The 15,660-nt window shown below is 49.9% G+C and overlaps 1 protein-coding gene across 3 annotated transcripts in view; it reads left to right on the plus strand.

Moving 5' to 3' along the window:
* nphp1 (nephronophthisis 1) overlaps positions 1-15,660 on the plus strand; it is a 191,797-nt gene that overhangs the window by 42,593 nt on the left and 133,544 nt on the right. For all 3 annotated transcript variants that reach the window (XM_038799127.1, XM_038799128.1, XM_038799126.1), the window contains exon 7: positions 11,454-11,665. In XM_038799127.1, the coding sequence (XP_038655055.1) occupies positions 11,454-11,665 (212 nt within the window). The remainder of the gene's footprint in view (positions 1-11,453; positions 11,666-15,660) is intronic.

Consider the following 15,660-nt stretch of genomic DNA (forward strand, 5'->3'; position numbering starts at 1 on the left):
TAGTGGACACAGCTCCTGAAAGGGAGGGTGCACCTGGCAGAAGGGGGGGAAACAAAACACAAACCGGGGGAAGGAGGGGTGGAGAAAAGAGGTGGTAGGGGGAGGCAACAGCGGTACAGGGAGCGAGAAGAGGGAATGGCAGGGGCAGAGGGGCTCAGGTGGGGGGGGGAAAGTCTGGGATTAGGTGGGGAGAGGGGTGGGGGTGGCAGGGTTACTGGTTACCACAAGTTGCACATGGGGACGGCTGGAACAAAGAAGACAACAGTGGCCATCTTGGCCCTTAAACAAAGGGAGACCCTGACATGAAATGAAATGAAAATGAAATGAAATGAAAATCGCTTATTGTCACGAGTAGGCTTCAATGAAGTTACTGTGAAAAGCCCCTAGTCGCCACATTCCGGCGCCTGTCCGGGGAGGCTGGTACGGGAATCGAACCGTGCTGCTGGCCTGCTTGGTCTGCTTTATAAGCCAGCGATTTAGCCTTGTGAGCTAAACCAGCCCCTGACATGCAGGGGCACGTCCATGTGGTAAGTATGGCTGACCCCATAAGGGGGGAGGGATGCACAGAAGCCCTCCATGAGAATTGTCATCTGTACAATCAGAGTACTCAACAATCTGGTGCAAGCTGGAAAGACCAGAAACGGGAAGTGGAGGACTGGAGAGGTGGGGGGAGGGGGCCATCGCCATGGGGAGCGGGTCAGTAGGGTAGGGTCGACCCGGGGCGAGCAGGGAACAGGACATGGCTAATCGGCAGGGGAAGGGGGCGGGTCGTCCCGCGACCCGGCTGATCACTTGGAACGTGAGGGGGCTGAATGGGCCGGTCAAGAGATCAAGGGTATTCTCACACCTGAAGGGACTGAAGGCTGATGTAGCAATGTTACAGGAGACCCATTTGAAGGTAGTGGACCAGGTTCGCCTGAGAAGGGGGTGGGTGGGACAGGTGTTCCACTCTGGATTGGACGCAAAGAACCGGGGGGTGGCGATTCTGGTGGGAAGAGGGTGTCGTTCGTGGCGGAGGAGGTGGTGGCGGATAAGGAGGGTAGGTATGTGATGGTGAAGGGTAAGCTGCAGGGGGGAGAAAGTGGTGATGGTCAACGTATATGCCCCGAACTGGGATGACGCGGGTTTTATGAGGCGCCTATTGGGCCTCATTCCGGGACTGGAGGCAGGGGGCTTGATCATGGGGGGGGACTTTAACACAGTGCTGGACCCCGGGCTAGACAGATCGAGCTCAAGGACCAATAGGAGGCCGGCAGCGGCAGAAGTGCTGAGGGGATACATGGAGCAGATGGGAGGAGTAGACCCATGGAGGTTTGGTAGGCCGAGGGCGAGGGAGTATTCCTTTTTCTCCCACGTCCATAGAGTGTACTCCAGAATCGATTTCTTCGTGTTGAGCAGGGGGCTGATCCCGAGGGTACGGGAAGCTGAGTACTCGGCCATTGCGATCTCTGATCATGCACCACATTGGGTGGATGTGGAAATGGGGGAGGCGCGGGACCAGCGCCCGCTGTGGCGGCTGGATGTGGGGCTGTTAGCGGACGACGAGGTGTGTAAAAGGGTCCGGAAGAGCATTGAGAGCTATCTGGACTTGAATGACACGGGTGAGGTGCAGGTGGGGATGGTCTGGGAGGCCCTGAAGGCAGTGATCAGGGGAGAGCTGATCTCCATAAGGGCACACAGAGAAAGAAAGGAGAGGCAGGAGAGGGAGAGGCTGGTGGGGGAGCTATTGGAAGTGGATAGGAGATATGCGGAGGCACCAGAGGAGGGGCTGCTGGGAGAACGGCGCAGCCTGCAGGTCAAGTTCGACCTGCTGACCACCAGGAAGGCAGAGACGCAGTGGAGAAGGGCACAGGGCGCGGTCTATGAGTATGGGGAAAAGGCGAGCAGGATGCTGGCACACCAGCTTCGCAAACGAGATGCGGCTAGGGAGATTGGGGGAGTGAAGGAGAGGGGCGGGAAGGTAGTGCAGAAGGGGCAAGAAGTGAATGGGGCCTTCAGGGATTTTTACAAGGAGTTGTATCGGTCTGAGCCGCCGACGAGGAGAGGGGGAATGGAGGACTTCCTAAACAAATTGAGGTTCCCAAGGGTCCAGGAGGGGCTGGTAGAAGGGCTGGGGGCGCCAATAGGGCTAGAGGAGCTAGTCAAGGGAATAGGTCAGATGCAAGCGGGGAAGGCGCCGGGGCCAGATGGGTTCCCGGTGGAATTCTACAAGAAAAATGTGGACTTGGTGGGACTGGTACTGGTACGAGCCTTTAATGAGGCGCGAGAGGGGGGGGGGTTCTGCCCCCGACAATGTCGCAGGCTCTGATCTCCCTGATATTGAAGCGGGATAAAGACCCCGTGCAGTGCGGGTCCTACAGGCCTATCTCTCTTCTGAACGTGGATGCCAAGTTGCTGGCAAAGATCCTGGCAGCTAGAATAGAGGATTGTGTGCCAGGGGTAATCCATGAGGACCAGACGGGGTTCGTGAAGGGGCGGCAGCTCAACACGAACGTGCGGAGATTGCTGAATGTAATTATGATGCCGGCAGTGGAGGGGGAGGCTGAGATAGTGGTAGCGCTGGACGCGGAGAAGGCATTCGATAGGGTGGAGTGGGAGTACCTGTGGGAGACGTTGGAACGGTTTGGGTTTGGGGAAGGGTTCATTAAGTGGGTGAAGTTGCTCTACTCGGCCCCGACGGCGAGTGTAGTGACAAACGGGAGGAGGTCGGAGTATTTCGGGCTCCACCGAGGGACCAGGCAGGGATGTCCCCTATCCCCCCTACTTTTCGCACTGGCGATTGAACCGTTGGCGATGGCACTGAGGGGTTCAGGGGGGTGGAGAGGACTGACTAGGGGAGGGGAGGAACATCGAGTATCGCTGTATGCGGATGATCTACTGCTGTACGTGGCAGACCCAGAAGGGGGAATGCCGGAGATAATGGAACTATTAGCAGAGTTTGGGGACTTTTCGGGGTACAAACTAAATTTGGGCAAAAGCGAGGTTTTTGTGATACACCCGGGGGACCAGGGAGAGGGTATTGGGAGACTCCCCTTCAAGCGAGCAGGAAAGAGCTTTAGGTATTTAGGGGTGCAGGTGGCAAGGAACTGGGGGACCCTCCACAAGTTGAACTTTTCCAGGCTGGTGGAACAGATGGAGGAGGAATTTAAGAGGTGGGACATGGTACCGCTGTCGCTGGCGGGGAGGGTGCAGTCAATCAAAATGACGGTCCTCCCAAGGTTCTTGTTTTTATTTCAGTGCTTGCCCATCTTCCTCCCTAGGGCCTTCTTCAAAAAGGTGACGAGTAGCATCATGAGCTACGTGTGGGCGCACGGCACCCCAAGGGTGAGGAGGGTCTTTTTGGAGCGGAGTAGGGATAGTGGAGGGCTGGCACTACCCAATCTTTCGGGGTACTACTGGGCGGCAAATGTGTCAATGGTGCGCAAGTGGATGATGGAAGGGGAGGGGGCAGCTTGGAAATGAATGGAGAGGGCGTCCTGTGGCAACACAAGCCTGGGGGCCCTAGTAACGGCACCATGGCCGCTCCCCCCCACGAGGTACACCACGAGCCCGGTGGTGGCGGCCACCCTCAAGATATGGGGGCAGTGGAGGCGACACAGGGGGGAAATGGGAGGTCTGTTGGCGGCGCCAATAAGAGGGAACCATAGATTCATCCCGGGGAACATCGACGGGGGATTTCAGAGCTGGTACAGGGTGGGCATACGGCAGCTGAAGGACCTGTTTATAGAGGGGAGGTTTGCGAGCCTGGGAGGGCTGGAGGAGAAGTTTGAGCTCCCCCCGGGAAACATGTTCAGATATTTACAAGTGAAGGCATTTGCTAGGCGGCAGGTGGAGGGGTTCCCCCTGCTCCCCAGTAAGGGGGCGAGTGATAGGGTGCTCTCGGGGGTCTGGGTCGGAGGGGGGGAAGATATCAGACATCTACAAGATAATGCAGGAGGCGGAAGAAGCATCAGGGGAGGAGCTGAAAGCCAAGTGGGAAGGGGAGCTGGGAGAGCAGATAGAAGACGGGACGTGGGCGGATGCACTGGAGAAGGTCAATTCTTCCTCCTCGTGTGCGAGGCTGAGCCTCATTCAATTTAAGGTGCTGCATAGAGCTCACATGACGGGGACAAGGATGAGCCGGTTCTTTGGGGGTGAGGACAGGTTGTGTCAGATGTCTGGGAAGCCCAGCGAACCATGTGCATATGTTCTGGGCATGTCCGGTGCTGGAAGGGTTCTGGAAGGGGGTGGCAAGGACGGTGTCGAAGGTGGTGGGGTCCAGGGTCAAACCAGGATGGGGGCTTGCGATCTATGGGGTCGGGGTAGAACCGGGGGTACAGGAGGCTAGGGAGGCCGGAATACTGGCCTTTGCGTCCCTAGTGGCTCGACGAAGGATATTAATTCAATGGAAGGACGCGAGGCCTCCAAGCGTTGAAACTTGGATTAACGATATGGCTAGTTATATTCAGCTAGAAAGGATCAAATTTGCCCTGAGAGGGTCGGTACAGGGATTCTCCAGGCGGTGGCAACCTTTCCTTGACTTTTTAGATCAGAGATAGGCGTTCGGGGTCGTGGCAGCAGCAACCCGGGGGGGGGGGAGGGGGGGGCAGCAATGGTCGTGGGGGGACATGCACGACTGTAACGTGGGCAAGTCTGCTCGCTGCTCATGTCTGGAACTGTAGGCTGCCTTGTTTGTTAAGTTGTTGCTTGGGGGGGGGGGGGGGGGGGAGGACTGGTGCGCGCGAGAGGGCGGGCGAGGGAGGGATATTTGCCTAGAGGGATTGTGTTGTAAATAATTTAAAAATTAGTAGGGGTAAATGTCTGTATGGAAAAACTCTTTCAATAAAAATTATTTAAAAAAAAACAATCTGGTGCAAATTTGCCATGTGCTCTGAGCTATCACATCAAAATGATCATTTTATATTTGAACCCTGGCAAAGGCATCAGGCTTTGTAGAACATAAGAAATAGGAACAGGAGTAAGTTGTTCAGCCCTCCGAGCCTGCTTCGCCATTTAATAAGATCATGCCTGATCTAACACTTTGAGTCCATTTTCCTGCCTTTTCTCCTTAATTCCCCATCTGATTAAAAACCTATCAGCCTCAGTCTTTAAAATGTTCAAGGACTCGGCCTCCACAGCTTCCTGGGGTAATGAATTTTATAGATTCACCACCCTTCGAGAGAAGGAATTCTTCCTCGGTCTTAAATAGGCACTCTCTTATTCTGCGCCTATGCACTCTGATCCTACACTCTCTCATGAGAGGAAACAGCCTCTCAACATTACCGTGTGTGATGACTGGAAGGAATATTGGGTTCTAAGTATTGGACAATTTCAGGGTTGAAAGCCTGGGGTTAAGAATGTTTTTTTTTTAATGTTTTTTATTGAGTTTTCATATTTTATATCCAACAAATTATTAGAAAAAAAAACACGCAAAAATTTACATGTATATTTACAGGTAAGCATCTTCACAATAACAATTGTGGCCGCCCCCTTTAACCGGCATACATATTTTACATTCCCCAATATGGCCGAGGCACATGTTTATAGGCATTTATTTACAATTTGGTTTTGGGCCTCAGCTTACCATCAGACTGTCGCTTGCAGCTTTGTCCTTCCTTTTTTTCTGGAATAATTTTTATTCAAGTTTTCAACGACAAATTTTATCACAACAGAGAAAAACAGTAATGTAGCCACCGAAGTTGGCCATTCCCTAAATATAAAATGGAGGAACGCAAAGCATATAGCATAAAATGGACAATGTTTGCAGCACCAGCAGGCTGCACCAAGCAGGTGTGGATTCTGTCTGCTAAGAAAGCAGACCGCACCGAAACGAACATTCCGCATACTAATGAGGCAATCTCCGAGATAGTTAGCATGTTAATGGAACGATTCCAGAGACAATGGACACAAATGGGGAAGTAACTGCAACATTGTAAAGGATACCAGACACACAGGCACCAACAGGGTTCGAAAACAAAGAGCCTGAAAGCCCGCCCAGTAGCTAAGGAACAGCCTCAGTATTGGGAGGATTCAAACATATCGATTGGGAAGAGACCCAATCGATTCCGAGCAGGTAAGGGAGTCCGCCCAAAGGGGAGCGGATCCCTGGGACCTATAAAAGACAGGTCCCACACATGGTTCAGTCTTCTCGTCCAGCCCTCCTCTCTCCTTGGCCAGCCCTCCCCTGTGGACCAGCACCTCGACCAGCTTTTGCCAAGAAGACCCTGAAGGAGAGAGAGAGAGGTTTTGGGACAGCAGCCGCCAGCAAGTAAGTGTCTCACAACGATCGCTACCAGAGATAGACACTCCTGACCCCTTTTAACTTATACCAACCTGAAGTCTGCAGACCAGAGCAGAGCAAGAGGCCTTGTTCCCTGACCCGGCAGTTCCTTCGAGTTAAGTATTAGTTTATTTAGCGGTAGGAATAGTTTAACGTGTGCATGGGTAGTTATTATAATTGTATTATAATAAACTCAGTTGTTTGAACTTACTAATTTGTGAATGGTTTTATTGCTTTGAACTTCACCTTGAACTTGTGACGGTATCTTAACGATACCTGGCGACTCCAGAGCTAAGTAAAGAAACAGAGCCAAATTGAGTGTTAAGCACACTCACCCAGAACGAGCAACAGTAACCCCTCCCCCGAGGGAGGCTACCTTCCCCCGATTCCCGTCCATTTTCCCCTGATTCCTGGCTACCCGACTATTCTTCCTCTTGTTCGTTGGCCACAAATAGGTCCCGGAACAATTGCATAAATGGCTCCCACGTTCTGTGGCAGCCGTCGTCTGACCCTCGGATGGCGAATTTGATTTTCTCCATTTGGAGAGATTCCGAGAGGTCGGACAGCCAGTCTGCAGCTCTGGGCGGTGCTGCTGACCACCAGCCAAACAGGATTCTACAGCAGGCGATCAGGGAGGCAAAGGCTAGGGCGCCCGTCCTCCTCCCCAGGAATAGATCTGGCTGGTCTGAAACCCCAAAGACCGCCACTATCGGGCATGGCTCCACCCTCACCCCCACCACTTCGGACATAGCCTCAAAGAAGGCTGTCCAGTACTCCACAAGTCTGGGGCAAGACCAGAACATGTGGGCGTGGTTGGCCGGGCCTCTTTGGCACCGTTCACATCTGTCCTCCACCTCCGGGAAGAACCTACTCATACGGTTTCTTGTTAAGTGGGCTCTATGTACCACTTTTAGTTGCGTCAGGCTGAGCCTCTATGTACCACTTTTAGTTGCGTCAGGCTGAGCCTTGCGCACGTGGAGGTGGAATTGACCCTATGCAGTGCTTCGCTCCAGAGTCCCCACCCTACCTCAATCCCCAGGTCATCATCCCATTTCTTTCTTGTTGCGTCCAGTACGGTGTCGTCCCTTTCTACCAGTCGGTCATACATGTCGCTACAGTTCCCTTTCTCTAGGATACTTGCGTCCAGTAGGTCTTCCAGTAGTGTCTGTCGTGGCGGTTGTGGGTACGTCCTTGTCTCCTTTCGTAAGAAGTTTTTGAGCTGCAGGTACCGTAGCTCGTTCCCCCTGGCTAGCTGAAATTTCTCTGTCAGTTCGTCCAGTGTTGCGATCCTGCCGTCCGTGTATAGGTCCCTGGCTGTCAGTGTCCCTCCGTCCTGCCTCCACCTTTTGAAGGTGGCGTCAGTCAGTGCTGGTGTGAACCTATGGTTGTTGCAGATGGGAGCCTTGTCCGACATTTTGGTCAGGCCAAATTGCTGCCGCAGTTGGTTCCAGGATTGGAGGGTGGCCGTCACCACTGGGCTGCTGGAGTGTTTTTTGGGTGGGGATGGGAGTGCTGCCGTGGCGAGGGCCCGGAGGGAGGTCCCCATGCAGGAGGCCTCCTCTGCACGCACCCACTTGGCCTCTGGCTCCTGGATCCATCCCCTTACTCGCTCGGCTATTGCCGCCCAGTGGTAGAATTGTAGGTTCGGGAGGGCTAGCCCCCCCCTGGATTTTGTTTTTTGTAGGACCTCCTTTGGGATCCTAGCATTTTTACCCCCCCATACGAACGCCATGATAAGTTTGTCCAGCGCTTTGAAAAAGGCCTTGGGGATGTAGATCGGAATGGATCTAAACAGGAAGAGGAACCTGGGCAGTATGTTCATTTTGATCGTCTGGACTCTCCCCGCGAGGGAGAGTGGGAGTGTGTTCCATCTTCGCAGGTCCTTTTTTACTTCCTCCGTCAGGCTGGGAGATTCCATTTGTGGATCCCTTTCCAGTCATGGGCTATTTGGATCCCCAGGTAGCGGAATTTGTGTCGGGCTTGTTTGAACGGCAGCCCCTTTAGTGCTGCCCCCCACCCCCTTGCGGGTGTACTGGGAAGATCTCGCTTTTGCTCATGTTGAGTTTGTAGCCCGAGAAGGCTCCAAACTCTTTCAGGAGCGCAATGATTCGGTCCATGCTGCTCTGTGGGTCCGAGATGTAGAGGAGCAGGTTATCTGCATAGAGTGAGACTCTGTGCTCTCTACCTCCCCTTCGGATCCCCCTCCAATTTTTTGCTGCCCTGAGCTCGATTGCTAGCAGTTCGATTGCTAGTGCGAACAGCAGCGGGGACAGTGGGCATCCTTGTCTGGTGCCCCTGTGCAGCTGGAAGTATTGGGAGTTGGTATTGTTGGTCTGTACGCTCGCCATGGGAGCTTTACCCAAGCGGTGAACCCTGTTCCAAGCCCGAACCGCTCCAGTACCTCTGAGGTATTTCCATTCGACTCTGTCGAAGGCCTTTTCTGCGTCGAGGGAGGCGATCACCTCTTGTGTTCTCTCCCCGGAGGGGGTCATTATCACGTTCAGCAGGCGCCTGATATTCGAGGTAAGCTGTCTACCTTTGATGAAGCCCGTCTGGTCCTCTGTGACCATCTCAGGTACACAGTCGTCTAGCCTTTTGGCTAGGATTTTGGCGTCTGCGTTCAGCAGAGATATCATAGAATTTACAGTGCAGAAGGAGGCCATTCAGCCCATCAAGCCTGCACCAGCTCTTGGAAAGAGCATCCTACCCAAGGTCAACACCTACACCCTATCCCCATAACCCAGTAACCCCACCCAACAATATGGGCAATTTTGGACTCTAAGGGCAATTTATCATGGCCAATCCACCTAACCTGCACATCTTTGGACTGTGGGAGGAAACCGGAGCACCCAGAGGAAACCCACTCACACACGGGGAGGATGTGCGGACTTCGCACAGAAAGTGACCCAAGCCGGAATCGAACCTGGGACCCTGGAGCTGTGAAGCGATTGTGCCATCCACAATGCTACCGTGCTGCCCTGTATGACCCACATTCCGTTGGGTCTTTGTCTTTCTTAGGTATCAGCGAGATTGAGGCCTATGCTAATGTGGGTGGCAGTGTGCCCCTAGCTAGCGAGTCTGTGAACATCTCCCGCAGGTGCGGGGCCAGCGCTGTCGCAAACTTTTTGTCGAAGTCCGCCGGGAATCCGTCCGGTCCCGGCGCCTTCCCCGTCTGCAGGGAGATAATGCTCTCCATGATCTCTCCCAGTGCTAGTGGTGCTTCCAGGTCGCGTTTTCTGCCCTCTCCCACGACTGGTATGTCCAGCCCATCAAGGAACCGGTTTATCCCAGCCTTCCCCGTGGGTTAAGAATGTTTTTGACTGCAATGGTAATGTTTGTTTAAAAATAATTCTGTTTTGTAGTATCAGGGTGCTTTTGCATAGGAATTAGAACCAGAAGTAGGTAATTCAGCCGCTTGAGCCTGCTCCACCATTCAATCAGATCATGGCAACACTAGGAGAATATGCAAACTTCACACGGACAGTGACCGAGAGCGAGGATCGAACTTGAGATTTGGCACCGTGAGACAGCAGTGCTAACCACTGTGCCATCGTGCTGCCGCTAAACCGTTTATAAATTAGAAATATATGTATCTCCTCCTTGAAACCATTTAATGATTCAGTCACCATCCCAATGTGGGGCAGCGAGTTCCACAAATTCACCACCCTCTGCGAGAAGTAGTTCTTTCTCATCTCAGTTCTAAATCTACTGCCTCTCAACCTATATCTGTGACCTCTCATTCTGGATTTCCCCACAAGGGGGAGCATTTGGACTATGTTTACTCGATCAATCCCTTTTTAGTGTTTTATATACCTCGATCAGATCCCCTCTTAATCTTCTAAACTCCAGTGAGTATAAGCCCAAACTGTTTAATCTCTCCTCATACAGCAATCATTCCATCCCCAGAAACAATCTGGTGAACCTCCCCTGAACTGCCTCCAATGCAACCACATTTTTCCTGTTGATAGCAAAACGCTGTTGGTAGCAAAAATGAGAAGGCAGACTATTATCTGAATGGCCATAAATTAGGAGAGGGAAATGTTCAACTAGACCTGGATGCCCTCATACACCTGTCACTGAAGGTAACCATGTAGGTACAGCAGGTGGTACCAGCTGATCTTCATTGTGAGAGGATTCGAGTCGGAGTAGGGATGTCTTGCTGTCATTATACAGGGTCTTTGTGAGGCCACGCCTGGAGTATTGTGTGCTGTTTTGATATCCTTATCTGAGGAAGGATGTTCTTGCTATAGAGGGAGTGCAGCAAAAGTTTGCCAGACTGATTCCTGGGATGGCAGGACTGGCGTATGAGGATCGATTGAATCGGTTAGGATTATATTCGCTGGAGTTCAGAAGAATGAGGGGGAATCTCATAGAAATCTCTAAAATTCTAACAGGACTGGACAGGGTAGATGCGGGAAGTATGTTCCCAATGGTGGGTGTGTCCAGAAGCAGGGGCCAAGTCTGAGGATATGGAGAGACTATTTAGGACAGAGATGAGGAGAAATTTCTTCACCGAGAGTGGTGAGCCTGTGGAATTCATTACCACAGGAAGTAGTTGAGTCCAAAACATTTTATGTTTTCAAGAAGCAGTTAGAAATAGCATTAAGGGCGAAAGGGATCAAAGGTTATGGGGGGGAAGGCTATTGAACTTGATGGTCAGTCATGATCATAATGAATGGTGGAGCAGGCCTTGGAGCTGAATGGCCTCCTCCTGCTCCTATTTTCTGTGCTTCTGATACCCTTATCTAATAAAGGTGCCTGTGCGCTATAAAAACTAAGCAATATTATTAAAGCTTAATGTGTCATATCAAATTCTTCTCTTCTATTTTAAGTCCTAACCTACTTAAAAGAAATAGTTAGAATAGTAGAGATTAATTTAATCTGAGTGTGTTGCATATCATAAATAAGATCATTAACAGTGATTCCCAGGCTGATGTGAGCCTAAAAAGCTTAAATATTTTGCTAGGATATCCCTAGTATACAAGTAATATTTAGCTACGAGTACCAGATCAGTGAATCAGTGCTATTAGTCTGCTGGATTGACTAGCAGGTCCTACTAGTCAGATACGTAAGACTATCTCTGATGTTTCTAATAGTTTGCAGTATTGAAAATCAAGTTGTACTTAATCTACTGTTTTAATAATGCATCATGTAAAACACTAATTACACTTTCAATTTATCTATATTTCTATAGGTGCACAAACAGCATAGTAAGGGTTCGATAAAAGTTGCAGATGTGCTTAAAGGTGAGGGTGGTAGTGTTGGTGGTGTTGGTGGTGATGATGGTGATGATGGTGATGATGGTGATGAAGATGATGACAGTGATGAAGAAGATGAAAGTGATGAAGACAATGAAGAAGTGGAAGATGAGCCGCACAGTGTTAAAGAAGTACCTGAAGTACGCAGGTATGTGATTACAGTTTTGAATTATTCACTTCCTTTCTTTTAAACTGCTGTTGATTAGATTGATTGGTCCTCAGCAATGAAGAGAATTAGTTGAGAAATTTGAGGGGGAGAAATAGATTTGGAAATTAAGGAAGATGTATACTGAAGGAATTAAAGTAATCACTGTTTTCTAATGCTGCATCAAGATGATTCAGTGCAAATATCTTGCAAAGTAAAATTTGTTATCAAAGCCACTTCTGGAAATGAAACATTTCTAGGCTTTGCAGGCTGTAGAAGATTCACAACATCTGGTAGAGCATAGTTTGACACTCAGTATTGTTCCTTCTACACACCCTCAATAATGTGTTAAAACCAGCTTCAGAACTCTTAGTTTTATATAGTATTCCATTTCCCACATCATGCACCCTTCTCCTGACCCACGAGAGGTGCAAACATCCTGGACCACTGCTCCACAAGCATCAAAGGTGCCTACCGCCATTCCCTGACCACACTTTGGAAAATCTGATCATAAAGTCGATACTCCTACTTTCGGCTTACAAACAGCAACTTGAGCGTGCTAACCAGTCAAGAAAACCAGTGCTGGTCTAAGGCATCAGAGGACAATCTGGAGGACAGAGGACGGGCTGGTTTAGCACACTGGGCTAAATCGCTGGCGTTTAAAGCAGACCAAGGCAGGCCAGCAGCACGTTTCAATTCCCGTACCAGCCTCCTCGAACAGGCGCCGGAATGTGGCGACTAGGGGCGTTTCACAGTAACTGCATTGAAGCCTATTCGTGACGATACGCAATTTTCATTTTTCATTTCATCTCGGTGATAGCTTGGAGCTGTGGACTGTTCCATATTCAAGGCTAGCTAACCTGGACGAATACACAACCACCTTCACAGACTTCATCAGTAACAGGCTCACATCAGCCTGGGAATCACTGTTAATGATCTTATTTATGATATGCAACACACTCAGATTAAATTAATCTCTACTATTCTAACTATTTATTTATTTTAAGTAGGTTAGAACTTAAAATAGAAGAGAAGAATTTGATATGACACATTATGCTTTAATAATATTGCTTAGATTTTATAGCCCGCAGGCACCTTTATTACATAAGGGTATCATAGAAGCACAGAAAATAGGAGCAGGAGGAGGCCATTCAGCTCCGAGGCCTGCTCCACCATTCATTATGATCATGACTGACCATCAAGTTCATAAGTACCAAAGAAGACATTACGTGTGTTCTCCAATCGGAAACCCTGGCTCAACCAAAGGGTCCACTCCCTGCTGAAGTACCGGACGGAGGCGTTCAAGTCTGACCACCCTGATCTAAATAAGAAATCCAAGTATGACGTACGGAAATCCATCAGATATGCTAAAAGACACTACCGGATCAAACTGGAGTCCCAGGCCACTGACACAAACCCACAACGTCTACACGAGATTATAGGCTACAAAGCAAGGCCAGGCGGAATCTCTGGGACTGGAGCATCCCTCCCCGATGAGCTGAACAAGTTCTATGCCCGCTTTGAACAGTCTGCCAATACATCAGTGCCACTGCCCCAATTGCCCTGGACACATCTATATCCACTATTACATCCTCAGAGTTGAGAGCTGCCGTCCTGAAAGTGAACCAGCAGAAAGCAACGGGGCCTGACGGAGTCCCTGGGCGAGCACTCGGAGCCTGCGCTGACTAGCTGGCGAGTGTTTTCGCAGATATCTTCAACATCTCACTTCTCCAGGTCCCTACTTGCTTCAAGAAGACCACCATAATACAGTACCAAAGAAGAACAAGGTAGCGTGCCTCAATGGCTACCGACCGGTTGTCCTGACGTCTATTATCATGAAATGCTTTGAGCAGCTAGTCATGAGTCGGGTCAATGCCAGATTCCCAGACGGTCTCGATCCATTGCAGTTCACCTATCGCCGCAACCGGTCCACAGCAGATGCTATCTCACTGGCCCTACAATCAACACTTGAACATCTTAACAACAAGTCACCATAGATTACAGCTCCGCCTTTAAAACCAAACTCTGCAATCTTGAACTTCACACCTCCCTGTGCAGCTGGATCCAACAGACTGCAATCTGTCAAGGTAGGCGACAGCATCTCCTCCAAAATAGTCCTCAACACCGGGGCCCCGCATGGATGTGTGCTCAATCCTCTTCTGTATTGCCTATACACACACGACTGTGTGGCAAGATGTAACTCCAATTAGATCTCTAGGTTCCCCCGTCTGCATCAATAGCTCTGAAGTGGAGATGGTCGATAGCTTTAGGTTCCTGGGGGTCACCATCAACAACAGTCTGTCCTGGGGCAACAGTCAAGAAAGCCCAACAACGTCTCTACTTCCTATGGAAGCTAAAGAAATTTGGCATGCCTGCATGAATTCTTACAAACCTCTACAGATGTGCCATAGAGAGCATCCTATCTGGCTGCACCATAGCTTGGTATGACAACTGCTCGGCCCAAGATCGCAGGAAATCGCAGAGTGTGGTGAACTCAGCCCAACGCATCACACAACCTTCCACCCTCCCATTGATTCTGTCCACACTCCCTACTCCCTCAGGAAGGCAGACAGCATTATCAGAGACCCCTCACAGAAGATACAGAAATCTGAAGACCAGCACATCCAGACACAGGAACAGCTCCTTCCCCATGACTCCTCAACGACTCTCCCTCGGACTGATCTGTTCCCTGTAAGAACACTCTTCGCAACGCCCTATGCTGCCCTTGTTCATGTATTGCTTGTTTGGCCCTTGTTCCGCACTGTAACCAGTCATTGTTGGTCGATGTATCATTTGTCAATGTACTCTGCCGATTATTCTTTTATCTACTATCTACGTACTGTGTACGTTCCCTTGGCCGCAGAAAAATACTTTTCACTGTACATGTGACAATAAATATCAATCAATCAATCCTTTTACTTCTGTGTGTGCATGTAACTGTTTAGTGCTAATTTGTGTTACGCTGTGGGTGCTGGATTTCTGTTGCTTCAAACCTAGTCATAACTGAGTGAAAGTGCCCAAATAGATGTCACAGTTACCCAAGAAATCTCATATCAATCTGCCACATGGTAAACTGGTCAGAAAAATGAGACGCCATGACAGACTAATCAGAAACGTGAGATGGGACATGAGGTGAGGTGGCACGTTGGATCCAAAATTGTCTCAGTGATAGGAAACAAAGGATAATGGTGGATGGATGGAAAAGTGATGTTACATGCGGCTCAGTGTTGGGGTCCTTGCTATCTGTTGTATATATTACTGATTTAGACTTAAATGTGTGTGGCATGATTGGGAAATTTGCAAATGAGACAAAAATTGGCTGTGATAGTAAAGAGGGTAGTTGTCGACTCAAAAATGATATCAATGGTTTGGTTGCGTGGGCAGATAAGTGGCAAATGAAATTCAGTCTGGAAGACGTGAGGTAATGGCAATTGGGGAGGGTAAACAAAGGACAGGAATGCTCAATAAATGGGAAGATATTGGGCGCGATTCAACTAATTGGGAACCAAGTCCCATAGCGAACGCATGTAGCAGCGTGTTTCCCGGCACTTGCAGCACTGAGTAATGCATGGCTATACAACGCAACTCGCGTTGCAAACCGTGTAGACCCTGGGATTATTGGCCACGCTGCGCTGTGGTGAGCTGCTTTTCGGACGCTGTGTGGCAATTGGATTGCGCCCATTGAGAGGGGCTGAGGAGGTGGAGTGCATGTTCATGGGTCCTTGAAGTTGGCAGGACAGGTGGGCAAGGTAGTCAAGAAAGCATATGGAATGCTTTCCTTTATTGGATGAGATATTGAATACAAATGCAGGGATGTAATGATGGAACTGTATAAAAGATGCTGGTTACGCCACAGCTGGAATTGTGTGTGCAGTTCTGGTCACCAAATTACAGAGGGGACTTAATTGCTTTGGAGAGAGTCCAGAGGACATTTACAATAATGTTGAGTAGGCTTGAAAATTGGAGCTATGAAGAAAGATTGGATAGGCGATGATTGT

This window comes from Scyliorhinus canicula, chromosome 6, assembly GCF_902713615.1.
Source record: "Scyliorhinus canicula chromosome 6, sScyCan1.1, whole genome shotgun sequence".
NCBI lineage: Eukaryota > Metazoa > Chordata > Chondrichthyes > Carcharhiniformes > Scyliorhinidae > Scyliorhinus > Scyliorhinus canicula.